This window comes from Vombatus ursinus, unplaced genomic scaffold, assembly GCF_900497805.2.
Source record: "Vombatus ursinus unplaced genomic scaffold, bare-nosed wombat genome assembly UNPS02014773.1, whole genome shotgun sequence".
Classification (NCBI taxonomy): domain Eukaryota; kingdom Metazoa; phylum Chordata; class Mammalia; order Diprotodontia; family Vombatidae; genus Vombatus; species Vombatus ursinus.
This window is the reverse complement of record NW_020954551.1, coordinates 32,967,960-32,992,299: the sequence shown is the minus strand read 5'-3', so window position 1 is coordinate 32,992,299 and position 24,340 is coordinate 32,967,960. Positions and strand designations below refer to the sequence as shown.

The window sequence follows — 24,340 nt, the reverse complement described above, 5'->3', positions numbered from 1 at the left end:
AAGATTATTAAGAGAAATCCTTTCCAGTTCTACTTTTATGATCTTATGATACTACTTTGCCCCACCTTTCGGCAACAAGCGAGCAGGTGCTCAACACACTTACCCCTCACTCTATCTATCCCTTTTCCCTGAGTTTGACAAGGGAACTAGCCGGGATTTAGGCTGCACTCGGCGAGGACTACAACTCCCAGCAAGCCCCGCGCCCGTCAGGGGCCGGATGAATGACAGGACCGCGGCGGTAGTGACGTATATCGAGGGCGGGTAATTTCGACTGGTGGGAGAAGAGCGGTTACAGTTGGCAGTGACTGTCCCTTGCCTGAAGCCCCCGGAACCGCAATGGCTCAGCCAGACGAGGACCGGTGGCCTTCGCGCTTGGTCGAGATGAAAGTGAGTGCGGCCGGACCTCGCCCTCTAGCGGAGGCGGCGGCACCGGGGGTCCCGGGGCGGGGAAGCCGCCCGGCCCTTGAGGAGCCCCGGGCCAGGCCGCGGTCGCCTCTGGGAGCGGGAGGGCTGAGGGGAGGCGGGGCGGCCGCGCCTGGGGCGGGTGGAGGTGCGCTGGGCTCGGCCCTTCCCTTCCCCCCCAGCCCAAGGCTGCCCCCCCTTTCTATGTATTTTGTCTTGATGGGGGTGTGGGGGTGAGGTGGGGATGGTGCCACCATGTTCTGAGTGCTGAGCCTGGAAAGGCAGGAAGACCGGAGTTCAAATTCCGCCTCTGACACTTCCTAGCTGGGGGACCTGCCTGGCCAACTCACTTCGCCTCTGTCTGCCTCAGTGCTACCATCTGTAAAGCGGGGATAATCGTAGCACCGACCTCCCAGGGTTGTGGTGAAGACTGAGTGAAGTAATGTTTGTACAGCGCTTAGCTCTGCGTGGACTAAGCACCATCTGTTTGCAAAGCCCTGTCCTAGGTGCTGGAGAGGTCAGACAAAGAGGAGGCACCTGGCCCTGGAGAAGCTTGCATTTAAGGGCTGAGTGTGGTTACAGATAGAGTCATACAAATGCCTTTAAATTTCATATATATGCACATATAATAGCATTGGTGTATAGTTATAAACAAATGTTTGTGAGGTTCTAAGCACAATGGTTGCTGTTTAATAAATTCTTGTTCCTTTCTCCTCTATTTAAATTATACACACACATATATATGCACGTACATATGCACATATCTAGAATTTGTACATAATTAGCATATAGCATTAGTATAGTATAGTATATATAATCTACGTGTATATATGCATACAAAGTTTAAATATACTATATATGGTTGTGTGAATAAAATGAAATAATTTTAAAGTGTTTTACAAACCTTAAAGTGCTATGTAAATACTAGTTACTAGTATTAAAGGGGACCCATAAGAATTTATGAAATATGGTAGTGACATGCAGACTATTATTAAGTAATTAGCACATATCAATTATTAAAGAATATTCCATATAGAATTATATATGGGATATTGCTTATAATTCCCATATATAATTACATTGTAAATCCCTTATATATAATTATATATTTGTATGTAACATAATCATAAAATTATATATGATAGGTAATTTATAAATCTATAGTTAATCTGTATATTAAATACACATTTACACATTAACATATATTCACAATTATATATTATTACATAAAGATAGTCCTTAATAGTTGATGATATATGATAGCATCTTATATAATAGTTAATGATATATAGTATATATTTAACATTGTGTATATTATCTTTGAGGTAATTCTGAGAAAGAAACAGTCAGGCTTTCATTGACAGTTTTCCACAACAGACTACATCTTTGTAGTTGCAGTTGGTATTGAGATTACAAGATGCCATTGTGTTTGTTAGCAAAAATCATTTGATTTACTAAAACAAAATGTGTCCTTAAAGGCTCTCTTCCAATAAAGTGTATCGTATACATATGTCTAGATTATACAAAAGGCAGAACCAAAAAAGTAATTCTGTTCTGTGGCCCGGTGTATTTATATCAAGCAAGGCATAAAACAGGGAGAGGATACTTTCCAAAAGGTGTTTTTCAAGTGCAGAGGCTAAGTGGGCAAGCAATACCCTATAGATGCTCCTGGGTGACCCCCTCAGTGCTGATTTCTCAAGTCCTCAAGTATTAGAGGGCCTGCCTCCTCATCTAGATCCATAGTTATGCTAGAGAGATCAGGCTTACATTCCACATAGGAAGAACAAAGTGGAAGAATACACATTCGTATGGGCATATGTATGGAGTTAGGTCATCAATTTATATGTAATGGGGCAACATATCATGGGTAAATATTAAACATGGATAATGAGCTGGCCCCAAAATTGACCAAGAAGAGAGTAGGCTGATTTCATGTGAGAAATTGCACATTGCTTTCAGTGATTGACAGTTTGCTTTTTTAATACCAGTGTTGTCCCAGCAACCTGGTGTGATGAATAGAGACCTGGCCTTGGGAGTCATAAAGACCTGGGTTCAAGTCCTGCTTCTGATACTTATTGGCTAGGTGACCCTCTGCCAATCCTGTAACCCCAATGTGCCTCAGACAGTTCTCTAAGACTATTTAGAATATTAAAAAAGGCAGGGGAGAAGAGAGGAAAAAGAGAGAGAAGGGAGTTAGAGAGCTATAAGTTGCTACTTTACCTTGGTTAGGGGAGCATTCTCACTAGGAGTTTCTGCTTCAGTGAAGTCACCTTTGGGTCTCTGTGTCTGCCTATGCTAATAGCACACTTGAAGGGTAGACATGGTGAAACAGCTTCTGAAACCTCTCTGAAAAGTGTCTTGGGTGGAGATAAACACCATTTTCCAGGTTACTCTGAACCCTTCCAAAAAGGGAAATGATCTAGTGCAAAGTGCTCTGGACTAGATAATTGTGAGACTATCTAGGCTCTAGCAGCATCATTGATAGTTCACATCCTATGAGACTTTAAGTTTTATAAATGAGTGCTTTCTGATTCATAATAACCTTGACAGACATCTGAAGTATTTTCTTCATTTTGCAGATTAGGACACCAAAGGTCAGGGAGGTAGATCAGCTTTGCCTAAAGCAGAACAACTCTTACGTGGCAGAGCTTGAATTCAAATTTAGGTCTTTCTCCACTCTCCCAGGGCTGCCTTCTCCCCTCATTCACCGTGTAGACTTAGACAAATTAATTTTCCCCCAACAAGCATTTAGTAATTGCTTAATATATGCCAGGCACTGTGCTAAGTCCTGGGAACACAATTACATGCAAAAATAAAGACAATCCCTGGTCTCAAGGAGCTTATATTCTGATGGAGGGAGGTTCAGTTCAGTTGTTTTTCACTTGTGACCAACTCTTTGTGACCTCAGTTGGAGTTTTCTTGGCAAAGAAGAGGTTTGCCATTTCTTTCTCCATTTTACAGGTGAGGAAACTGAGGCAAGCAGGGTTAAGTGATTTGCCCAGGGTCACCCAGTTAGTAAGTGTCTGAGGCCAGATTTGAACTCAGGAAGACTCATCTTCCTGACTCTCGGCCTGGCACTCTATCCACTACTGTACCAGCTAACTGGAAGCAATACCTAGAAGGAAGCTGAAAAGTGTGTGTGGGATGGGGGAGGGGGTGTTGTTGGGGGGCTGATGAAATCTACAGAGTGAGAAGACCAAAAATGGATGGAACTTGCAGGATGAGGAGAGTGCTATGGCTTGATGTGGAAAAAATCCAGAGAGTTAGGAGTGGAGCCCGGAAAGTAAAGGTCTCAATTCCTCATCTGTAAAATGAGAATAATACCTGTGTTAGTTTCTTTACAGATTGTAGTGAGAATTTGAGATAATATATGTAAAAGTACTTAAGAATGTATAAAGTGCTATATGAATGGAAGGTATTATTTTGAAAGTATGAAACCATATTTCAAAATAATCTTCAGCTGGTCAATCAATAAGCATTTGACAATCACGTGTGCCAGGTATTGATAAGCTCTGAGGATTATAAAGAAAGGCAAAAACAATTTCTACCTAAAGAGGTTACATTTCAATTGAGGAGGGAATATGTAACTAACTAAATACATACAAGATTTATACAATATAAATGGAAGGTAATTTTCACAGAGAAAATGTTAGCAACTTGAAATTAAGCTTTGATTTTTACCGATGTTAGCATAACATTGTGTTATCCTGGGCAAGTCACCTTTGTGTACCTCAATTTCCTCAAATGTAAAATGAGGATAACAGTACCTACCTTATATGTTATTGTGAGAATCAAATGAGATAATATTTGTAAAAGTGTTTAGCCCATTGCTTGGCACACAGTGGGTGCTATGGAAATAATCCCTTTCCTTCCCTTTTTCCCCATAATTAGATTTTGAAACTTATAGTAGAACGATGCCTTTTTGGATTTCTTGAGCCTAGCAAGAATTGTTTTCCGGGCAGCCCTTCCTTGCCTGATTGATACTCTAGCCAGTCTGTCTGACAGCCCTCCCTTTGGCTCTCACTGGCCCTAGTCTTTCCTAGGTCTCTTAATCCTGTTTTTTAGTGTTATGTAGTAGAAATAGTACTGTGTTTCTAGTCAGCAGGCCTGGGTTCTTGTTCCATCGCTATAACAAGTTATTAGCATATGAGACCAATCATTTCATAAAAAATAAGGGACTTTATATAGTGTATTAGGGTTGTAAAGTGCTTCATATCCATGGTCACATTTGATTCTTATAACAACCCTATGAAGTAGGCACTATGGCTGATTTTGTCCCCATTTTCTGATGAGGAAATTGAGGGTTAGATAGGTTCATTGACCTTTCTGTGGTCATGTGGTTAGTATCAGAAGTGGAATTCACACCCAGATCTCTCTCATTCCCAAAGTTCATTGTTCTTTCTGTTATACTGTACAACCCTCTATGACCTTCATTTTCTCAACCATGAAATGAGGTTCTTGAACTAGATGATCTCTTATGGTATATCATTTTTATGATCAGCTTCTTTGATGGTTAGTACTATTCAGTCTGGGTTGTCAGAGCAGAGGAGCAGAACAGCCATACTATAGCTGATCAGCTGACTGCCTCAAGCTGTAGGGGAGAACACTGAAAAGATAAGAAGACAAAAAGTATTGTTATAGTCTTTCCTGGAAGATCTAGAAAGAATGTTTAGGGTGGAAAGGTTCATTTAATGAAGATTTGTTGGTTAATACTAATGAATGTGTTTGTTTCCTAACTAATTTCAAAACTTTAAAGTACTTTTGATGTATTTTTATATTTCAGGCAGTAGATGATTTGCTGAGATGTGGGATTTGCTTTGACTATTTCAACATTGCAATGATAATTCCTCAGTGTTCACATAACTGTAAGTATTGAATGTTTTCTTGTCAGTACTTATGAGGTGTACTCTTCTCTACATCAAATAGTATTTAGCACTGACAACTTGGGGTACTGCAGTGAAACACACATTTCTGGTATATGGCTTCTATTTAATAGATTTTATAATATTCCTCTTTTGTTTTTTCACTCCATCATTTCTTGATGTTTTTGTCACTTTTGTAGCATTGGAGATAATAAAGATTTTGGTCATACCACAAGGTAATTTGTTGTCAAATGTTCATAGAACAGGGCTAATGTTAAGCCCAACTTTAAAAAAAAAAAGGTATATAAAATTGGCCAGCCAATTTAATTAATTCTTGAGTTAGAATTACAGGGCTTGAAAATCTTTATAAAATTGAGACAAATTTGCATATTTTTTTTCAATGAGAGAATTCCAGACGTTAAATAGCAATTCATACTGTTTTTGCACTTCATTTGCTAGCTGTTTCTGGAAGGAGTCATGTGTTGTAATGTATTTATCCTTTTGTTCATTCTCCTCTCAAATTAACAAAATTTAAGGAATGCTAAGTGCTTAAAAATTCTTTATACAATAGCTTAATGTATTTAGAATGAAGATGCTAGTCATTGTCTCAATTTTCAGGTGGTAGTTATTCAGTTTTTTTAATCATCTAGACCTAGTCTTTCTCATCTTCTTGTGTTACGTGGGGGAATATGGAAATTTATACCAGAATTTGGATTGCTACTAAGTACAGTTTTGATGAAATGCTTGATGAGAGACAGTATTCAAATCAGTGAATATTATGAGATTTGGGAATTGTCTCTGGATTTCAGTTACCATGCCATTTTTTCTTCAATTATGAATAATTAAGAATTGGCTATCTATCTCTATCTCTAGTATCTTTAATCAGTAGAGGAGATTACCTTGTTACCTTATTTCTTCTTCCTCTTCTTCTTTTTTTTATCATTCCCCTCTCCCTCCCTAACCAACCCATATTGTCTTAATGTAATTCTTTATCCAAGAGGGATAATGGAGGGGCCTTTAACTTCCACAACTGTTGAGATGTTCAAAAGTAATAGTTTATTTTATGAACCTTTTGTTTCTACTCTCTGAAATTCTGAACCTTCAGTAGCTCATTTTTTTTTTAATGATAAGAGAATAAAACACTATTTATCACAATTTCCCTCAAATGTCAAAGTAGCTTTGGTCTTCAGTGTTGTTGTAATGACATAAGTGCCTTCAGCGATTTGGGGTCAGTTGGTTTAATTGTTTCACACAACTTTCATTGGATGTTCAGCTATCATTGCCCTGGGTGAACTGGAATCAGTGACCTGAGGGCCTATCCATGTATTAACACTCTCTGAACTTTCTGGAATGTTCCACTTTTCTATTCTACTCCCTTTTTTGTTTTTCTTTAGCTCTAATTCATTTGCTTTGGATATGAGTAGCAAGTACTGCGTTTACAATTTGTTTATGATTGTCATACATTTGCAAAGTGTAGATAAATTGATTCAGACACATGCAGTTAGAGAACATTTGTGCTATACTGATTTTCTACACATAAATCCCATTAAATAGAAAACTCTACTTGTAATGCATTAATGATCTTAAATGATAATTTTCCTAGGAAGCTACACAGTTTTCTGTCTTTGTAATTAAAGATCCTTAAAATATCTCTTCCTAGGTCACCACTTTAAAGTAAATGCTATATTATTAAATCAGGGGTAAGAGGCACCATTTTTCTCTTGAGAGACCTTGACCCACAAGTGAAAAAACACGAATGGAGGACTTCACAATTTAAAGGAATGATTTTTTTTTTAGAATTAATATAGAGAAATGAATATGTTTCCTTCAATGCCTTTTTAAATGAAAAGGAGAGCTCTGTTTAACAAATAGTAATAAATGTACTTTATCATTTAAAGGGGTGGGAGGGAGAAGGAGAACACTGAGAAGGAAAACAAAGAAAGGAGAAAATCAGAGACTTGAGAAGCTCAATTTATTCTGAAGTTAGTGTGCACATTGGAGATTGTTGACACAAGCATTTGGAAGCTTTTATTAGTTCTGCAACATCACCAGTACTTTCCTATGTGGGAACCATAATTTTTGCTTTCATTTCAGAACTTTATGGTTAATTCCTGAAACATTTTCCCACGGAATTGAGTCTAAAGGTTTTGTACTATTTGAAGAAACAACTTAGTATTTAGACATTTATTTTAGAACTTTAGGGAATGTTGCTTCCTTTTGATATTCATAAAATCACAGAATGTAAAAGCTGAAAGTGACTTTGATCATCTAATTATATCCTTCTCATTTTACAGATGAGGAAAATGAGGCTGAGAGAGGTTTTGTTTGACCTGCTCATAAGTAATTTAGTGAGACCCAAACACAGGTTTTCTGATAACAGCTCTATTGTTCGTAACATCCTTATTGAAAGTTTAAAGTTGCCTCTCAGTAATGCTTGAAAATTACATTGAAATTAGCCTTTATTTTATAATTCTGGGGCATTTTATCTTCTGTACAGTTGATCCTTGTTGGGTCTTATTGAGAAGAAAGTCAAAGTTACAAGTCAAAAACACTCTTTGGGAAGAAAGAATGAGTTAACCCACCATTCAGAGTGATTCAGTTGCCTTATCAATTATGCAGAGACCCTATTTTGAATGGAATAGCTGCTGAGTCCACCAGGGGACACTCTTTTCTCTGCACTGCATCCAACTAATCTATGTTTGGCAAGAGTCTGATAAAATTGAAATTAAACCAAAGGCATAATTTCCTCATAATTACGGCAGGGGTTCTTAACTTTTTTGTGTGTCCTGAGGCCCTTTGGTAATCTGGTGATGCTTATGGACTCCTCAGAATAATATTTTTCAATGCTTAAAATAAAATACATATGGGCAGCTAGGTGGCCAGTGGAAAGAGCACCAGCCCTAGAGTCAGGAGGACCTGAGTTCAAATGTGATCTCAGGCACTTGACACTTACTAGCTGTGTGACCCTGGGCAAGTCACTTAACCCCATTGCCTAGCAAAAAACAGACAAAAAAATAAAATACATAAGATTACAAAGGAATTCAATTATAATTAAATACAGTTATCAAAATATTAAAAAAAAGTTACAGACCCCAGGTTAACAACCCCCAAATTAGAGATTTCCTATTCTTGTTTTAAAGTAATATAACACTGGATATGCAAAAGAAAAAAAAATTGTGAAGTTTGAATCTCTGCAAAGCACTGACTCTTTAATCTGCCTTACATTAAACATACTTAGATTAATAGAATAGCCAGGAAGATGCAACAAATTTTCTATTTTTTCAGGTCTGAGTAAAAATTTTCATTGTGTTCTCATGAATTTTAATGCTAGCTGTGGGATATGGTCATAGTGACTTAGAAGAAAAATGCATGGAGGCCTTATGGAATTGGAATCAGGAGACCTGAACTTGAGTCCAGATTCTGATATTTATTAGCAGTATATTATGACTGGGCAAATCACCTCATTTTTTTGAGCCTCAGTTCTCAAATGTGTAGTATTTGAATAAAAGTACTTGCACTAATTTATATCACAAAGTTATTATGAGGAAAATACCTTTTAAACTAGAAAGTACAATCTAGATTCTAGACATCATTCCTTCAGGATTAGTACTTTTCTCAGGAAGCTACATCTTGGAGTAAAGAGAACACTGGACTGGGAGTTAGAAGGCCATGGGGCTAGTCTCATCTCTACCATGAACTGGGTATGTGGGACACTGGGCAGATCTCTTTACTTTTTTAGGCCTCGGTGTCTTCTTCTCTAAAATGAGAGGGTTGGAATTGAATGATTTCTAAGGTTACTTCAAGATTTAATATTCTGTTTTGCGATCTGTGGCCTAGAAGTATTCTTAGGTTCCTATGGAAATGCCAGTTTTTTTATTTTTGCAATTTTTTGCAATTTTTTATATCACTTTTATTTACAAATAGGTCCCTTCCGGGTTCCCTGCCTAGTGAGCCATTCCTTATAATCAAGAATAAGAAAGAGGAAAAAAAAAGGAGTTCTGCAAGAATATAATACCTAAGTCTTGTTCCGTGTTCCATACCAGTAATCCCCATCTTAATGAAGAAGGGAGGGAAGTACATGTTTTCAGCTTTTTTTTAGGGCCAGGTTTGGTCACTATGATTATACAAATCTTTGTTCATTTACTTATTAATTTATATTATAGTCATTATTAATATATATTATATTCTTTCTATTTACATTGTTGGAGTCCAGTTGTATATTGTTTTCCTGCTTTTGCTTATTTCACTGTGCATCATTTCATTTGCATTTTCCTTTCATGCTTCTCTGAGTTCTTCATATTTGATGTTTCTTATAACACAGTAACATTTCAGTAGTTATGGACCATAGTTTGTGTAGCCACTCCTCCAATTGAGGAATCTAGTTTGTTTACAGCTATTTGCTACAACAAAAAGTGTTGCTATGAATATTTTGGTGTATTTGAGACCTGTCTTTCTGCCTGTGACATCTTTGAGTTATAATTGGTCTCACTGTGAGTGCTCTTGCTCAAAAGATTTAGTCACTTTAAAAAGCTTAATTCCAAATTGCTTTCCACAATGGCTGGACCAATTCACTGCTGCACCAACTGTCTATTAGTGTATCTGTCTTTCCAAAATGCCTCCAACATTGACTGTTTCCATCTTCTGTCATATTTGGCAGTTTTCTGGTTGTGAAGTAAAACTTAAGAGTTACTTTGATTTTTATTTCCCTTACACAACCCCAAACTCTACTTTTTACCCTAACCTGATGTGACATTGAACAGCTCATTTCACTTTTCTGTACTTCAGTTTCTCTACCTTTCATAAGATATTCATAGTTTGCAATTCTTTGGAGAAATGTTTGTTTGTGTATTTTGTGCTTAGCACATAGTAAGCACTTAATAAATGCTTGTTGATTGACTGACCATTTATTCTTTTGGAGTAACTCTTGGTCATATTTTTGTGTTTTAAGTCCCTGTATGTATATTTTGGATATTGGACTTATATTAGAGATAATTGTTGAACAGGTATTACCCCCTGTCCACCAAAATTAGAATTGCCCTTCTTGTCCTGGGTGCATTGATTTTGTTCATGCAAAACATTTTTATGTTACATGTAGTTAAAATGCTATATTTTATTTTATTTTTTGATATTTATTTATTTATTTATTGCCTATTTTATTTATTTTTTATGGTAATTTTAATTTTTTTTTTGTTTTCAACATTTACTTCCACAAGATTTTGAGTTCCAAATTTTCACCCCATCTCGCCCCTCCCCCCACCCCAAGATGGCATGCATTCTGAATACCCCTTCCCCTAGTCTGCCTTCCCTTCTATCTCTCCTCCCCTTCTCTTATCCCCTTCCCTTTCAGTTTTCCTGTAGGGCAGGATGGATTTCTGTACCCCTTTTCCTGTATTTCTTATTTCCCCAGTTGCATATGAAAACATTTTTTTTAAACATGTGTTTTTAAAACTTTGGGTTCCAAATTTTCTCCCTTCCTCCCTCCCCACCCACCCTCATTGATAAGGCAAGCAACTCAATATGGGTTTTATATATATGCAACTGTGCAAAACACTTCCATAGTAGACATGCTGTGAAAAACTAACTATTTCCCTTAATACTATCCCACCCCCCCATTTATTCTATTCTTTCTTTTGACCCTGTCCCTACTCAGAAGTACTTGCTTTTGATTACCCCCTTTCCCAATCTGCCCTCCTCTCTATCATCCCCCTACTCTCTTGTCCCCTTCACCCCCCCCATTTTCCTGTAGAGTAAGACAGATTTCCATACCCAATTGAGTGTGTATGTTATTCCTTCCTTAAGTCAAATCCTATGAGAATAAGATTCACTCATTCCCTCTTACCTTCCCCCGTTTCCCCTCCACTGTAAGAGCTTTTCTTTTCTGTTTTTTTTGTGAGATAATTTACCCCGTTCTACCTCTCCTTTTCTCCTTCTCCTAGTATAATCCTCTTTCACCCCTTAATTTTATTCTCCAGATATGACCCCTTCATCTTCAACTCACCCTGTGCCCTCTATCAATCTATCTATCTATATCTATATATACATACATATAATTTTTTCCCTTCCAACTACCCTAATACTAACAAAGGTCTCATAAGTTACAAATATCATCTTTTCATTCAGGAATGTAAACAGTTCAACCATAATAAGTCCCTTATGATTTTCTCTTTCCTGTTTACCTCTTCATGTTCTACTTGAGTCTTGTATTTGAAAATCAAATTTTCTATTCAGCTCTGGTCTTTTCATCAAGAATGCTTGAAAGTCCTCTATTTCACTGAATGACCATTTTTTCCTCTGCAGGATTATACTCAGTTTTGCTGGGTAGGTGATTCTTGGTTGTAATCCTATCTCTTTTGCCTTCTGGAATATTATATTCCATGCCCTGCAGTCTCTTAATGTAGAAGCAGCTAAATCTTGTGTTATCCCGATTGTGTTTCCACAATACTTGAATTGTTTCTTTCTGGCTGCTTGTAATATTTTCTCCTTGACCTGGGAACTCTGGAATTTCGCTACAGTATTCCTAGGAGTTTTCCTTTGGGGATCTCTTTCAGGAGGAGATTGGTGGATTCTTTCAATTTCTATTTTGCCCTCTGGTTCTAAAATATCAGGGCAGTTTTCCTTGATAATTTCTTGAAAGATGTTGTCTAGGCTCATTTTTTGATCATGGCTTTCAGACAGTCCAATAATTTTTAAATTTTTAAATTCTCTCTTCTGGATCTATTTTCCAGGTCAGTTGTTTTTCCAATGAGGTATTTCACATTGTTTTCTAATTTTTCATTCTTTTGGATTTGTTTTACAGTGTCTTGATTTCTCATAAAGTCACTAGCTTCCAATTGCTCTATTCTAATTTTTAAGGAAGTATTTTCTTCAGTAAGCTTTTGGATTTTCTTTTCCATTTGGCCAATTTTGCTTTTTAGGGCATTCTTCTCCTCATTGGCTTTTTGGACCTCTTTTGCCATTTGGGTTAGGCTATTTTTTAAGGTGTTATTTTCTTCAGTATTTTTTTGGGTCTCCTTTAGCAAGCTGTTGACTTGTTTTTCATGATTTTCTTGCAAAACTCTCAGTTTTTCCTCTACTTCTCTTACTTGCGTCTCAAAATCCCTTTTGAGCTCTTCCAAGGCCTGGGACTGATTCATATTCTTCTTGGAGACTTTGGATGTAGGAGCTTTGGCTTTGTTGTCTTTGGCTGGAAATTTGTTTCACTCTGTCTTTTTGTGGGTTCTGCTGCTTTAGGATTTGTTTAGAGCCATTTTTTATAGGTATTTGGAGGGGCTTGGGGGGAGAGCTCCAGAAAGTCACTACTTTCCATCTGCCATCTTGGCTCCACCCCCCCATTTTATTTTTTACGATTACCTTTATCACTAGTCAAGTCAACAGGCATTTATGAAATGCTTACTATATGCTAGGCACTGTGCTAAGAGCTGGGGATACAGAAAGCTCTCAATCTGATGCAAGAGACAACATGCAAACAACTATGTACAAAAAGGATATAAACAAGGTAACCTGAAGGTAATCTCAGAGGGAAGGCTAGCATTGGGGGTGGAGCTGGAGGAAGAGGAGGAGGATTGGTAAAGACTTCTTGTAGAAAGTGGGATTTTAGCTGAGATTTGAAGGAAGCCAGGGAAGCCAGTAGGCAGAGATAGAGGGAGAACATTCTCGGAATGAGGGACAGTGAGTGAAAATGTCTGGGGTCTGTAAGCAGAGTGTCCTATATAAGAAACAGGCAGGAGTCCAGTGTCACTGAATCTAGGAGTATGCCAAGGGGAGTAAGGTCTAAGAAGACTGGAAAGGTGAGAAGGAGCCAGGTTATGAAGGGCTTTAAAAGACAAACAGAATTTTATGTTTGATCCTGGGAGTGGTAGGGAACCACTAAAGTTTATTGAATATGGCTGTACTATGGTCAGTCCCGCAGTTTAGAAAGATCAGTCTGACAGCTGAATGGAAGATGGACTGGCGTGGGGAGGAGACTTGAGGCAGGCAGACTCACCAGCGGGCTATTGCAGTAGACAAGGCATGAGGTGATGAGAGCCTGCACCAGGGTGGTGGCAGTGTTCTAGGAGAGGAAGGCGTATGTACTGGTTTGGTTGAGAGCTCTCTCCTCTAGTTATAGCTGATTTAATTCTCTTCTAATTTTTTTATGGTGTCCCTTTTATTATTCAAGAGTCAGTAATTGTTGTTCAGGTATGTCTGACTTTGTGACCCCATTTGGGGTTTTCTTGGCAGAGTTACTGGAGTGGTTTGCCATTTCCTTCTCCAGCTCATTTCACAGATGAGGAAACTGAGGCAAACAGGGTTAAGTGACTTGTCTAGGGTCACACAGCTAGTAAGTGTCTGAAGTTGGATTTGAACTCAGGTCTTCCAGACTCTAGGCCTGCCACTCTATCCACTGTACCACCTAGCTGCCCTAGACTCAGAAATACTTGGTTCAAGTCCTGTTTCTGACACATACTGCCTATGATTCTGGGCAAGTCACTTAAGCACTCAGTGCTAAGACTATGCATTGCAGAGAAAGTACCCACCTGTAATGATAGACGAGTTATGTTATCTGAGAGTTCTTAAACTAATGAAATTACAAGTCAGTTCCCTATCCTTATATCCATTTTGTGTTCATTTTGATATATAGTTTAATTTTTGTCAGATTGCTTTTTGGATTTCTCAGCAGTTAGTGTTTAATAGGGTGTTCTCCAAGGAAATGATGTTGTTGGGTTTATTGAAGACCAGGTTATCTAATTCTTTTTCGAAGTCTGAACATTCCTAAAGTAGTTTCCTTGAATACACTCAGTCTGGAGGGAAGTTAATAATAATAATTATGCCAACAACAACAATGATAGCATTTATATACACTTTTTAAGGCTTGCAAAGTGCATTATGAGTATTATCTCATTTGATCCTCATTATAACTCTGGGACATAGGGGCTATTCCTATAAGCATATTGAGGAAAGAGAGGAGAAACTTGCCTCATGGCTGATATAGACACTGTCCCTATTTCCAGCTACTGAAATTCTTCATTTTCTTCAAGATCCCGCTGGTGCTACTTTTCTGAAATTTTCCCATTGTGGTGCAATGGAAGGAACACTGACTTTAGTTTTAGAGTATTGGGATTCAATCCCTATTTTTCAACTTACTCTGTCACTTGTTTTGGATATGACCTAAGGCAAATCACTCACCTTTGGGGGCATTTCTTCATACATTGCACTAGATCAGAGGTTGTGTCATGGACTCCTTTGGTAATCTGGTGAAGCCTCTGAATGCCTCCTCAGACTATTATTTTTTAAAATTCATATTTGAGGGAAGCATAATTCCAGTTAGAGTTTAGTGAAAATAAAGATGAAATTTTTTTCCCATCCAAGTTTACAGACCCTCCGAAATCTATCCATGGTACTGGGGTGGGGGTCTCTGGACCCCAAATTAAGAACCCTTGGACTGCACGACTTCTGAGGCCCCTTCCACTTCTAAAGTTATGAACCTATGAACTTAGCTAGAAATGGTCCCTTTCTTCCCAAGTTTGTCATTCTTCTCTGTTTAATCTCACCTACACTCTAACATAATTATTTTTGTTACAAGTGTTATCCTTCTTCTAGACTGTTAATTCTAGAGGTTGTCATCTTTTAATCTTTATATCACTAATCTGGCACAATGTCCAGTATATATGGGAGGGGCTTAATAATTGTTAGAATTTAATTGAATTGAGAACCAACCTGATATTAGATAATTGATAATTCACAATACTCTTTCCTGTATAATTTCTTCTTGCTCTACCTTGGGCAATCCTTTGTCTAAGTGTAGATTCTTGAGACCTTCTTGTTGCTATCATGGATACCAGAATTATTCCTTGTTAGTGAACTTTATAGTTATCAAAGCAAAACCAGACATAGTTTCTCCATGTTGTGTTTTAAGATTCTGATCTATTAAAGACATACTTATTAATATGTCAAGAAATGGTTAGAAAGATTATTGACCACCGTGGACTCCCCTTCCAGTCAAGAATCCAAACTAACAGATTATGGGTGCTTATGTGCCCTACCAAGGGCATTCTAAGCAATTATGTATGTCTTCACGTATTACATTAAAGTTGCACATCAAGAACAGAGTACTTATTCTAAGGGAAAGGAAAAACAGTTCCAACATACATTTGTAATGTCAAACTTGAACAAATCAGTAACTTTGACTGTCAAGGCCCCTAAGATACAATCAAGGTATTGCTGTTTACAGAGATACAACAAATGTAAGTTACTAAAACAGTTGTTATCTTGATACTTTCTTAAAATAGTGTCTTCTGAAATCTTCCAGCATTAACATGTTGGCAGTTAATGTTGAACTACTGTTAAGGGCTTAAATTGGTGTCTAGTTATTTTAGCTATAGCATTAAGTCCATTAAATTCTACTCTACCTATAAATTTGAGATTATAATATTTGGTTTCTTCATTCTCAGAGTTATCTTTTTCACTTACTGGTATGAATACATAGCAACTTTGTATTTGTGTTTATGCTCTTTATATTTATTCTGTAAATGCCCATATATCCTTCTCGTGTCCCCATTAAAATTTAAGCTCCTTCTGAGTAGAGATTGTTTAATTTATTATATTTGTATCCCAGCACCTAGCACAGTGGTTGGTGCATCGAAAAGTAGTTCATAGATGCTTGTTGATGGATTGATTGAAGTTTTGTTACAAGTCAAATTTGTCTTGTTAATACATGCTAATGGACTGATTTTATGCCATTTTTATTTCTTTTAGACTGTTCTCTTTGTATAAGAAAATTTTTGTCCTACAAAACACAGTGTCCAACCTGTTGCGTGGTGAGTTTTATGTGAAAACTTTTCTTAACATTTTTTGATCATAAGTATTGACCTTTCACAACTATGAAGAGAAACACAGGGGCTGTGTGCTTGCTGATTGAAGCTACACTGAAGAAATTTTAGTGGAGTGGTGTGAAAAGTGCCTTTAGAAACTTCTGGGAGTATCTGACTTTGTTAAATTTGGATGATACTTTTATGTTAACATTTCTTATCAATTAAGCCTGAATTGAGAAATAAAAACTTTAAGGTCAGGAGAGCTACACTCCCTTTAATGTCATATTCTTAGGCTTCTTTTCTTGGATTATTGAATTCTGGTGGAAAACGTGATGGTGCATTTGTGCATATTCTCACTGTCTATGCAGTGGTGCCAGGGGCTTATGGCACAGAAAACCCAGGAGTACATGGCATGTGGCCAAGAGAATGAAACTCATTTATCTAGCACCTCTTTTTCTCAAGCCAGACACTTCTTCTCAGAAAGAACTCTGGCACATAGCTTTGTTAGTTCTACAACACGAGGACTAAGAAAAATAGGTGCAGAGAAAAGACATGAATCAAGAAAGGGAAAAGAAAGGGACAAAAGGAAGGAGGAAAAAGACCAAATAGTCTAGTGAAAAGAGAACTATTTGTAAAAATTTGGATTTCTTGTTTCTCTTCCAAAAATGAGCCAATCCCATTTGACTTCAAGGTGAACTCTTTAACTTCTCTGAGCTTCAATAAAATGGGTTTAGCATGAGGTGATCTGGAAAGTGCTTTTCAAAACTTTACTACATAAATAGTGAGGTATTATTTTTGTCAGGTTATTCAGCTTCCTGTGCTTAATTCTTCATCTTTGAAATAAAGATGATATTACTTAATTTACTTCTTAAGAGTATTATAAGACTAGAATCATTTAATGTATGAAAAAGTACTGCTTTTTTTTCTTAATGCTCTATAAATTAAGCGTATTATGATCCTACTTGGGAGCCAGTGGGGTATGGTAGGTAGGGCCCTGGATTTGGAATCAGAGGACCTGAGTTTGAATCTCAGCTCTGCCAGTTTCTTTGTGAATTTGTGAAACTTATATGCAAAAGAAGTGGGTTAGCTGAGGGTGGGGAACCTGTGGCCTTCTAGGTCCTTGGGTGTGGCCTTTTGGTTGAGTCCAAGTTTTACAGAACAAACCCTTTTATTAAGGGGATTTGTTTTGTGAAGTTTGGATTCAGTCAAAGGGCCTCGAGGACCTAGCAGGCTGCTTGAGGCCTAGGTTCTCCGCCTCTGGACTAGATCTTTAAGGTCCCTTTCAACTCTAGATCTTATCATTTTTTCTTCTCAGAAAAGTGCTTCTCTACCACCACCAATTTTCCCAGGGGGATGCAAACCCCTGTAGGGGTGAGTAAGGGATAAGAAGATGGGAAAGCTAGAAAGGTGCAAGGTAGGCTTTGAAGCCGAACAGAGGATTTGATATTTGATCCAGGAGGGAATAGGGAGTCACTGGAATGGAGGAGTGACATAGTCAGACCTATGTTTTAGGAAGATTACTTTCGACCACCATCTCCCTCAGTCGCCCTCCCTTCTATCCACCCCCTTCCTTTTCTTTCCCCTTTCCTCTCCTACTTCTATAGGATTCTCACTGACTGATTATATTTGTGCATATCACATTATCATGTATGAATGATATGCCATCCTGTTCATAACTGATTTATTGTAAATTCCATTAAACTAGTCTTATTAAACAGCAACACAAAATAGTCTTATAGGAGACTGTTCTTAAAACTGCTACATTAATCTTTTCATGAGCTCATTGCTCAAAAGATGGTCTCTCTCAGTAGCTACTCCTCTCAATCCACATGTTTGTTACCTCTCCGTGGAAGCATATGTAGGCCCATTGAATTGGAGGATTTGAAGAAGTCTTGCCCATAATAGGATTTGTCTGTAGACAATATAGACAGTAGTGTTTTTACCAAATGCTTTGGAGGCCTTTCATCAGATCTTTGGTTAGATACTGATTCATTGTTTTGAAAAGAATATAGTGGTATAGGTTACATGAAATTTATTTTTTAACCTTTCCTGGAAGTTTTAATGGGATGAGGTCATGATGGGGGTAGTAGAGAAGGATGAGGGATAGCAGAAAGTGTCATGCATTTTGTAAAAACAAGATTCTGACAGGTTAATTATTGCCTATTTGAGTAATTTCCATCTGTTGTTTTTCTTTTCTAGACAGTCACAGAGCCTGACCTGAAAAATAACCGGGTATTAGATGAACTGGTAAAAAGTTTTAGTTCAGCACGGTATGATCTAATTTTATGTTTAATTCCCATCTTCCTTTTCTTGCTCATTATAATAATTTACATTGGAATATATCCTCCACATACACACTTTTTGTTTAGGATACTTGGGATTATATGTATATTTATATGTTCTAGTAACTCTCCTGTTTTGAAAAGCAATTCTTACTAAACTACTAACACTGGAAACATAAGACACCCTGGTTTTTAGCCTAGTTTGTGACTATCTGGATGATTTTATTGCCTTGCTACTTGCAAGATCTTTTGGAATATGTTAATGGATAAGCTAAGTACTTTTTTTTAACTACTTGTATGGATTCTTGCATACATTTTTTTTTTCCATTGTAAGTTCTTGTTTAGTCTCTCCTGAAGTGGCCAATTGGTTGTTTTTTTCTCTTATTGCAGGCATTTGGTAATATCACATGGTATTTGTTCTTGGTATATTGGTGTATTATTCCCTTTGATATTTAATGTTTCATAGTAGATGGTCCAGAGTTTGTATGATTCTGGCACAGTGGATAGATCTCTAGGCCTAGAGTGAGGAAGACTTGAGTTCAAATGTGACCTCAGACACTAACTAGCTATGTGACCCTGGGCAAGTCACTTAACTTCTATTTGCCTCAGTTTTCTCAATGGTAAAGCGGGGATAACCATAGTACCTATTTCACAGAGTTGTTGTGAGGATCCAATGAGATAATATTTGTAAGTGCTTAGCACAGTGCCTTGCACATTGTAGGTGCTTAAAAAATGTATATTTCTTTTCTTTCTTTCAATGATTCTTCCATTATCACTGTAAAAACAACAGAAATTGTCACAGGACTGAGGGCCATTTTGTATTTTTCATTTTTATGGATTATCATAGCCAAAGAATTCATCATTGAGTGGCTAGGTTCCTTACTGGCAATAAGCCTCTCCATTGTTAGTGAGGCTGGTCCTCAGGGTAGACTCAGTTTGTTACTGAGATGACTCAGAGCCTTTTCTAGCTAGTCCTAGAAGGAAGGTCCTGGCATTGAGGGGGATTGGGAAAGACTTCTTTTTAGAGGTGGGATTTTAACTGAAACTTTAAGGAAGCATGGAAAGCCAGGAGACAGAGATGAAGAGGGAGAAGATTCCAGGTTTGGGGGACAGCCAGACAAAGATTCAGTTGTGGAGTGTTTTGTGTGAAGAATATTGAAAGGTCATTTTCATTGTATTGCAGAGTATGTAGGGGTGAGTAAGGGATAAGAAGATGGGAAAGCTAGAAAGGTGCAAGGTAGGCTTTGAAGCTGAACAGAGGATTTGATATTTGATCCAGGAGGGAATAGGGAGTCACTGGAATGGAGGAGTGACATAGTCAGACCTATGTTTTAGGAAGATTACTTTCGACCACCATCTCCCTCAGTCGCCCTCCCTTCTATCCACCCCCTTCCTTTTCTTTCCCCTTTCCTCTCCTACTTCTATAGGGTAAGTTAGATTTCTGTTCCTAACTGATTATGGTATTCTGTCTTTGAGCCAAATTTGATGAGAGTAAGGTTCAAATAATGCTCATTTCCCTCCCTTCTTTCCCTCTTCTAGGTTTTTGTGCCTTTTCATGTGATATAATTTACCCTTGTCTGCCTCCTCCTAGTACTATCCCTTTTCATCAGTTAATTAGATTTTTTATCATCACATCAGAGTCAACTTATACCCATGCCATGTCTATGTATACCCCTTTTAAAAGGCATAATAACAATACAGTTCTCAAGAGTTACAAGTGCCATTTTCCTTTGTAGGGATATGTACAGTTTGCCCTTATTAATAACATGTTGTTTTTTTTTTCTTTCCTATTTACCTTTTTATGCCTCTCTTGAGTCATGTATTTGAAGATCAAATTTTCTGTTCTCCAAGTCTTTTCATCAGGAAGATTTGGAAGTCCCATATTTCGTTGAATGTCCATCTCTTCCCCTGAAAGATCATGCTCAATTTTGCTGCGTAGTTGATCATTGGTTGTAATCCAAGCTCCTTTGCCTTATGGAATACTGTATTCCACATCCTCTGATCTTTTAATGTAGAAGCTACAAGGTCCTGTGTACTCCTGACTGTAGTTCCATGATATTTAAATTGTTTCTTTCTGACTGCTTGCAGTATTTTCTCTTTGACCTGGTAATTTTGGAATTTGGCTACAATATTCCTTAGTGTTTTCAATTTGGGATATCTTTCAGAAGGTGATTGGTAGATTCTTTTGATGACTATTTTACCTTCTGGTTCTAGGACCTCAGGGCAATTTCCTTAATGATTTCCTGAAAGATGTTGTCCAGGTTCTTTTTTTCGTCATGGTTTTCAGGTAGACCAATAATTTTTAAATTGTCTCTCCTGGATCTATTTTCCAGGTCAGTTGTTTTACCAATGTGGTATTTTACATTTTCTTCTATTTTTTTCCTTCTTTTGTTTCTGTTTGACTGATTCTTGATATCTCATAGAGTCATTAGCTTCCACTTGCCCAATTCTAATTTTTAAAAAAATTATTTTCTTCTATTAGATTTTGTACCTCCTTTTCCATTTGGCCCATTTTACTTTTTTTTTAAGGAGTTCTTCTCAGTGAATTTTTGTGCCTCCTTTTCCATTTGGCCAATTCTACTTTTTCGGGACTTGTTTTCTACAGTCAATTTTTGTCCTTTTCCAGGCTGTTGACTCTTTCTTGCATACCTCTCATTTCTTTTCCCAATTTTTCTTCTACCTCTCTTATTTGACTTTTAAAATCCTTCTTGAGCCCTTCCAAGAAGGCTCAGCTTGAGACCAGTTCATATTCCCCTTTGAGGTTTCAGATGTGGGTGTATTGACAATGTTGTTATCTTCCGAATTTATGCCTTGATCTTCCCTGTCCCCATAATAAGAATCTCTGATCATTGTCTGTTTCTGCTTTTTGCTTATGGTGTTTGCCTAATTCCTGACTTTTAGAGGTAAGCTCTCCTGCTGGAGCACAGGAGGTGCTGACCCAAGCTTCTTGTGCTAGGAGTCCAGGACCTGGCTATTGGCTTTGTGTGCTGGGACCTCAGGTGCTGGCAGCTTACCTGGTGCTGAGCTGGGGTCAGCAACACTGGAGCTCTCAGGGTGGAGGTAGGGAGTCTGGCCCCTGGGGGTCACCTGCTCACCCTGGTCTTGCACTTGAATGACAGCTTCTGCTCACCTGGGCCTTGCACTCAAATGTTTGGTTGCTGGAGGATGTCTGCCTACCTGGAACTATGTCTCTTGGAGTTGTGCTTTTTGGAGTTGTGCTGAAGCTCCAGGAGATTTGGCTGCTGGCGAATGCTGGAGCACGTGGTGGTTTTCCGAGCTGGTGTCTACTGGTTCCCCTGCCTGTGCTGAGGTGCTCAGCGGTGCTGGTATTGGTGCTTGCCTGATCCATCACTCTGGGGCTCAGGATCTGCCCCTGATTTGCTGAGGTGGGGCTTGTTGCTGGCTTGCTGGGACAACTCCTGTCCTGTACTGCTCCCCCACCCCCAGAGTGAGAAGGCCTTTCCTGTTAATTTCCTCAAGCTTCCTGGGCTACAAGACTGCTGCACCCCATCTTTCTGCTGGCTTCACTGTTCCAGGGTTTTTCCTGGGGCGATATTTTCTGGGCTTTCAGAAGTCAGTAAGGGAAGTGAGAGCAACTTACTTCTTACTCTGCCATCTTGGCTCCTGGAAGCAGAACTCTTGAAAGATTACTTTGATAGCTTAGTGTGAGATTGACTGGAGCAGGGAGACCCACCAGTAGGCTATTACAGTAGTCCAGCCATGAGGTGATGAGGTCCTGCACCAAGATGATGGCAGTGTCAGAAGAGAGAAGGGGGTGATGGCAAATGCTCTGAAAGTAGAAATGGCAGGACATGATGACTGATTGGATATGGCAAGTAAGAGAGTGAGAAGTCGAGGATGATACCTAGTTTGGGAGCCTGGGTGACTGGAAGGATTGGAGGGGTCCTTGACAGTGATAGGGTAGTTAGGAAAGAGAGGATTTTTGGGGAATGATAATGAGCTCAATTTTGGACACGTTGGATTTAAGATGTCTATAGGACATCCATTTTGAAATGTCCAGTAGGCAGTTGGAGGTCAGCAGAGAGGTTAGGGCTAGATAAGTAGATCTGAGAATCATCAGTATAGAGATGATAATTTAATCCATAGGAGTTGATGAGAACACCAAATGAAATAGTATAGAGGGAGAAGAGAAGGCGGCCCAGGACAGAGCCTTGGGGACATCCCTGTTTGTAGATGTGACCTGGATAAAAATCCAGCAAAATAGACTGAGAAGGAGCAGTCAGTCAGGTAGCGGAGGACCAGGAGAGAGCAGTGACATGAAAATCCAGAGAGAAGAGAGTAAATATCAAGAGGAGGGTGATTGACAGTGTACAGGGCTGGAGAGAAATCAAAATGAAGAATAAATCAAATTAGAAGGAAGATTGAGAAAAAGCCATTAGATTGGGTAATTAAGAGATCATTAATAACTTTGCAGAGAGTAGTTTCAGTTGAATGATGAGGTCAGAAGCCAGAAAGCACAGTGGAAGCATAGATTGTAGACACCTTTGTCAGGAAGTTTAGCCACTAATGGGAATAGAGATATGGACAATAGCTGGGAGGATGGGCAGAACAAGTGAAGGTTTTTTGAGAATGGGGTAGATGGACATATTTGTAGGTAGTAGAGAAACAGGCAGGGAGAGACTGAAGATAATAAGTGGGAAGAGGATGATCGAAAGGGTAATCTGCTGGAGAAGACAGGATAGAATGGGGTCATTTGTGCATGTAGGAAGGTTTACCTTGGCAAGGAGAAGGGTCACCTCTTCATGTGAAACAGAGGTGAAGGAAGAGATAGTGGCAGAAGGCATCTGAGTGATATGGAATGAAGAGGAGGGTAGGAGCCCTTGGTGAATGGCTTCATTTGCTTTTTTTTAGTGACATATGAGGCAAAGTTCTCAGCTGAGAGGATGGAGGGAGGAGGAACTGTGGGAAGTTTGAGGAGGCATGAAAAAGTTTGAAAAAGCTTGTTATGGTGAGTGGAATAGTGAGTTAATTTGGGAGGTGTGAAAGGATTGTCTTGCCACAGTGAGGGCACAGCTGAGGTTATGTAACATAAATTTGTAGTGGAACCAGCCAGCCTGGTTTTGTGTTTTTCTCTATTTCCGTTCTGCAGCAAGTAAGTAGGAACGAAGATATTTGCAGGGCAATATAGGTGATGTGATAAGGGACAAGAGACTTGAGAGAAGACAGTGTAGAACTGAACCAGTTCGTCAAGGGTTTGAGATGGGAAAGTATACTGGCTGCACGCCGACCTTCTGCCAGCCGTACGCCGGTACCCACTTCTCTTATAAGAAGCACACTACCAGAGTCTTACTCACACCCGAGTCTTCGGTTCTCAGCCAGATCACCACACAGAGACGAGCCATCGGGAGGCGCCAACACCAGAGCTTTATTCAGAGGCCAACACAGCAAGCCATCATAGCAAGCCCAAGCAGCAAGGCCAGAGCAACAGGGCAGGAGCCAGGGGAGAGCACGCATGTGATCTGACCACGCTTGTTCTAAGTACCTACTTAGCCCCTCCTCCCCAGCCCGCTTACTAGCCAATGATTGTAGGGTCAGATACCGGAAGGGGCTGTCTGAGTTTAGCACACCAAGGGGGAGGGAGTGACGTAGGAGGCTAGGACCGGATATAGGAAGGAGGGGTCTGGGATTAGCGCATAGACAGAGTACGTGACTTAGGAAGTCAGACTCAGACACTGGGAGGAGGGGTCTGGGTCAGTGCTGCACAAAGGGACCCAGGAAGTCAGGAAGGTCACAAGAGGCATCTGGGGATGACGTTGCATATAGGGAGGGGACTAGGCAAAGGGAACTCAGTCCTCTGCTGTCCCACTCCCACGTGGCACTGCCCCTTGCCTCAGGAGCTCAAGCTCCGGCTACTTCCTTGCACCCAGCTTATCTCACAAAGCACTGTCCATTGCCTCAGGGCTTCTCCGTATCCAGCCCATCCCAGTTCACCACGACTCTGCCTACCACAGCCCCTGCCTCGACTTCCAAAATACCCAGATCT

The 24,340-nt window shown here is 39.1% G+C and overlaps 1 protein-coding gene across 6 annotated transcripts in view; it reads left to right on the top strand.

Annotated features, from left to right (window-relative positions):
• Positions 1-267: 267 nt before the first annotated feature.
• The window catches only part of RAD18 (RAD18 E3 ubiquitin protein ligase), a 133,665-nt gene continuing 109,592 nt past the window's right edge, over positions 268-24,340 (top strand). For all 6 annotated transcript variants that reach the window (XM_027864088.1, XM_027864085.1, XM_027864086.1 and 3 more), the window contains exons 1-4: positions 268-387; positions 5,186-5,267; positions 15,999-16,060; positions 18,254-18,324. In XM_027864088.1, the coding sequence (XP_027719889.1) occupies positions 337-387; positions 5,186-5,267; positions 15,999-16,060; positions 18,254-18,324 (266 nt within the window). In that variant the 5' untranslated portion in view covers positions 268-336. The remainder of the gene's footprint in view (positions 388-5,185; positions 5,268-15,998; positions 16,061-18,253; positions 18,325-24,340) is intronic.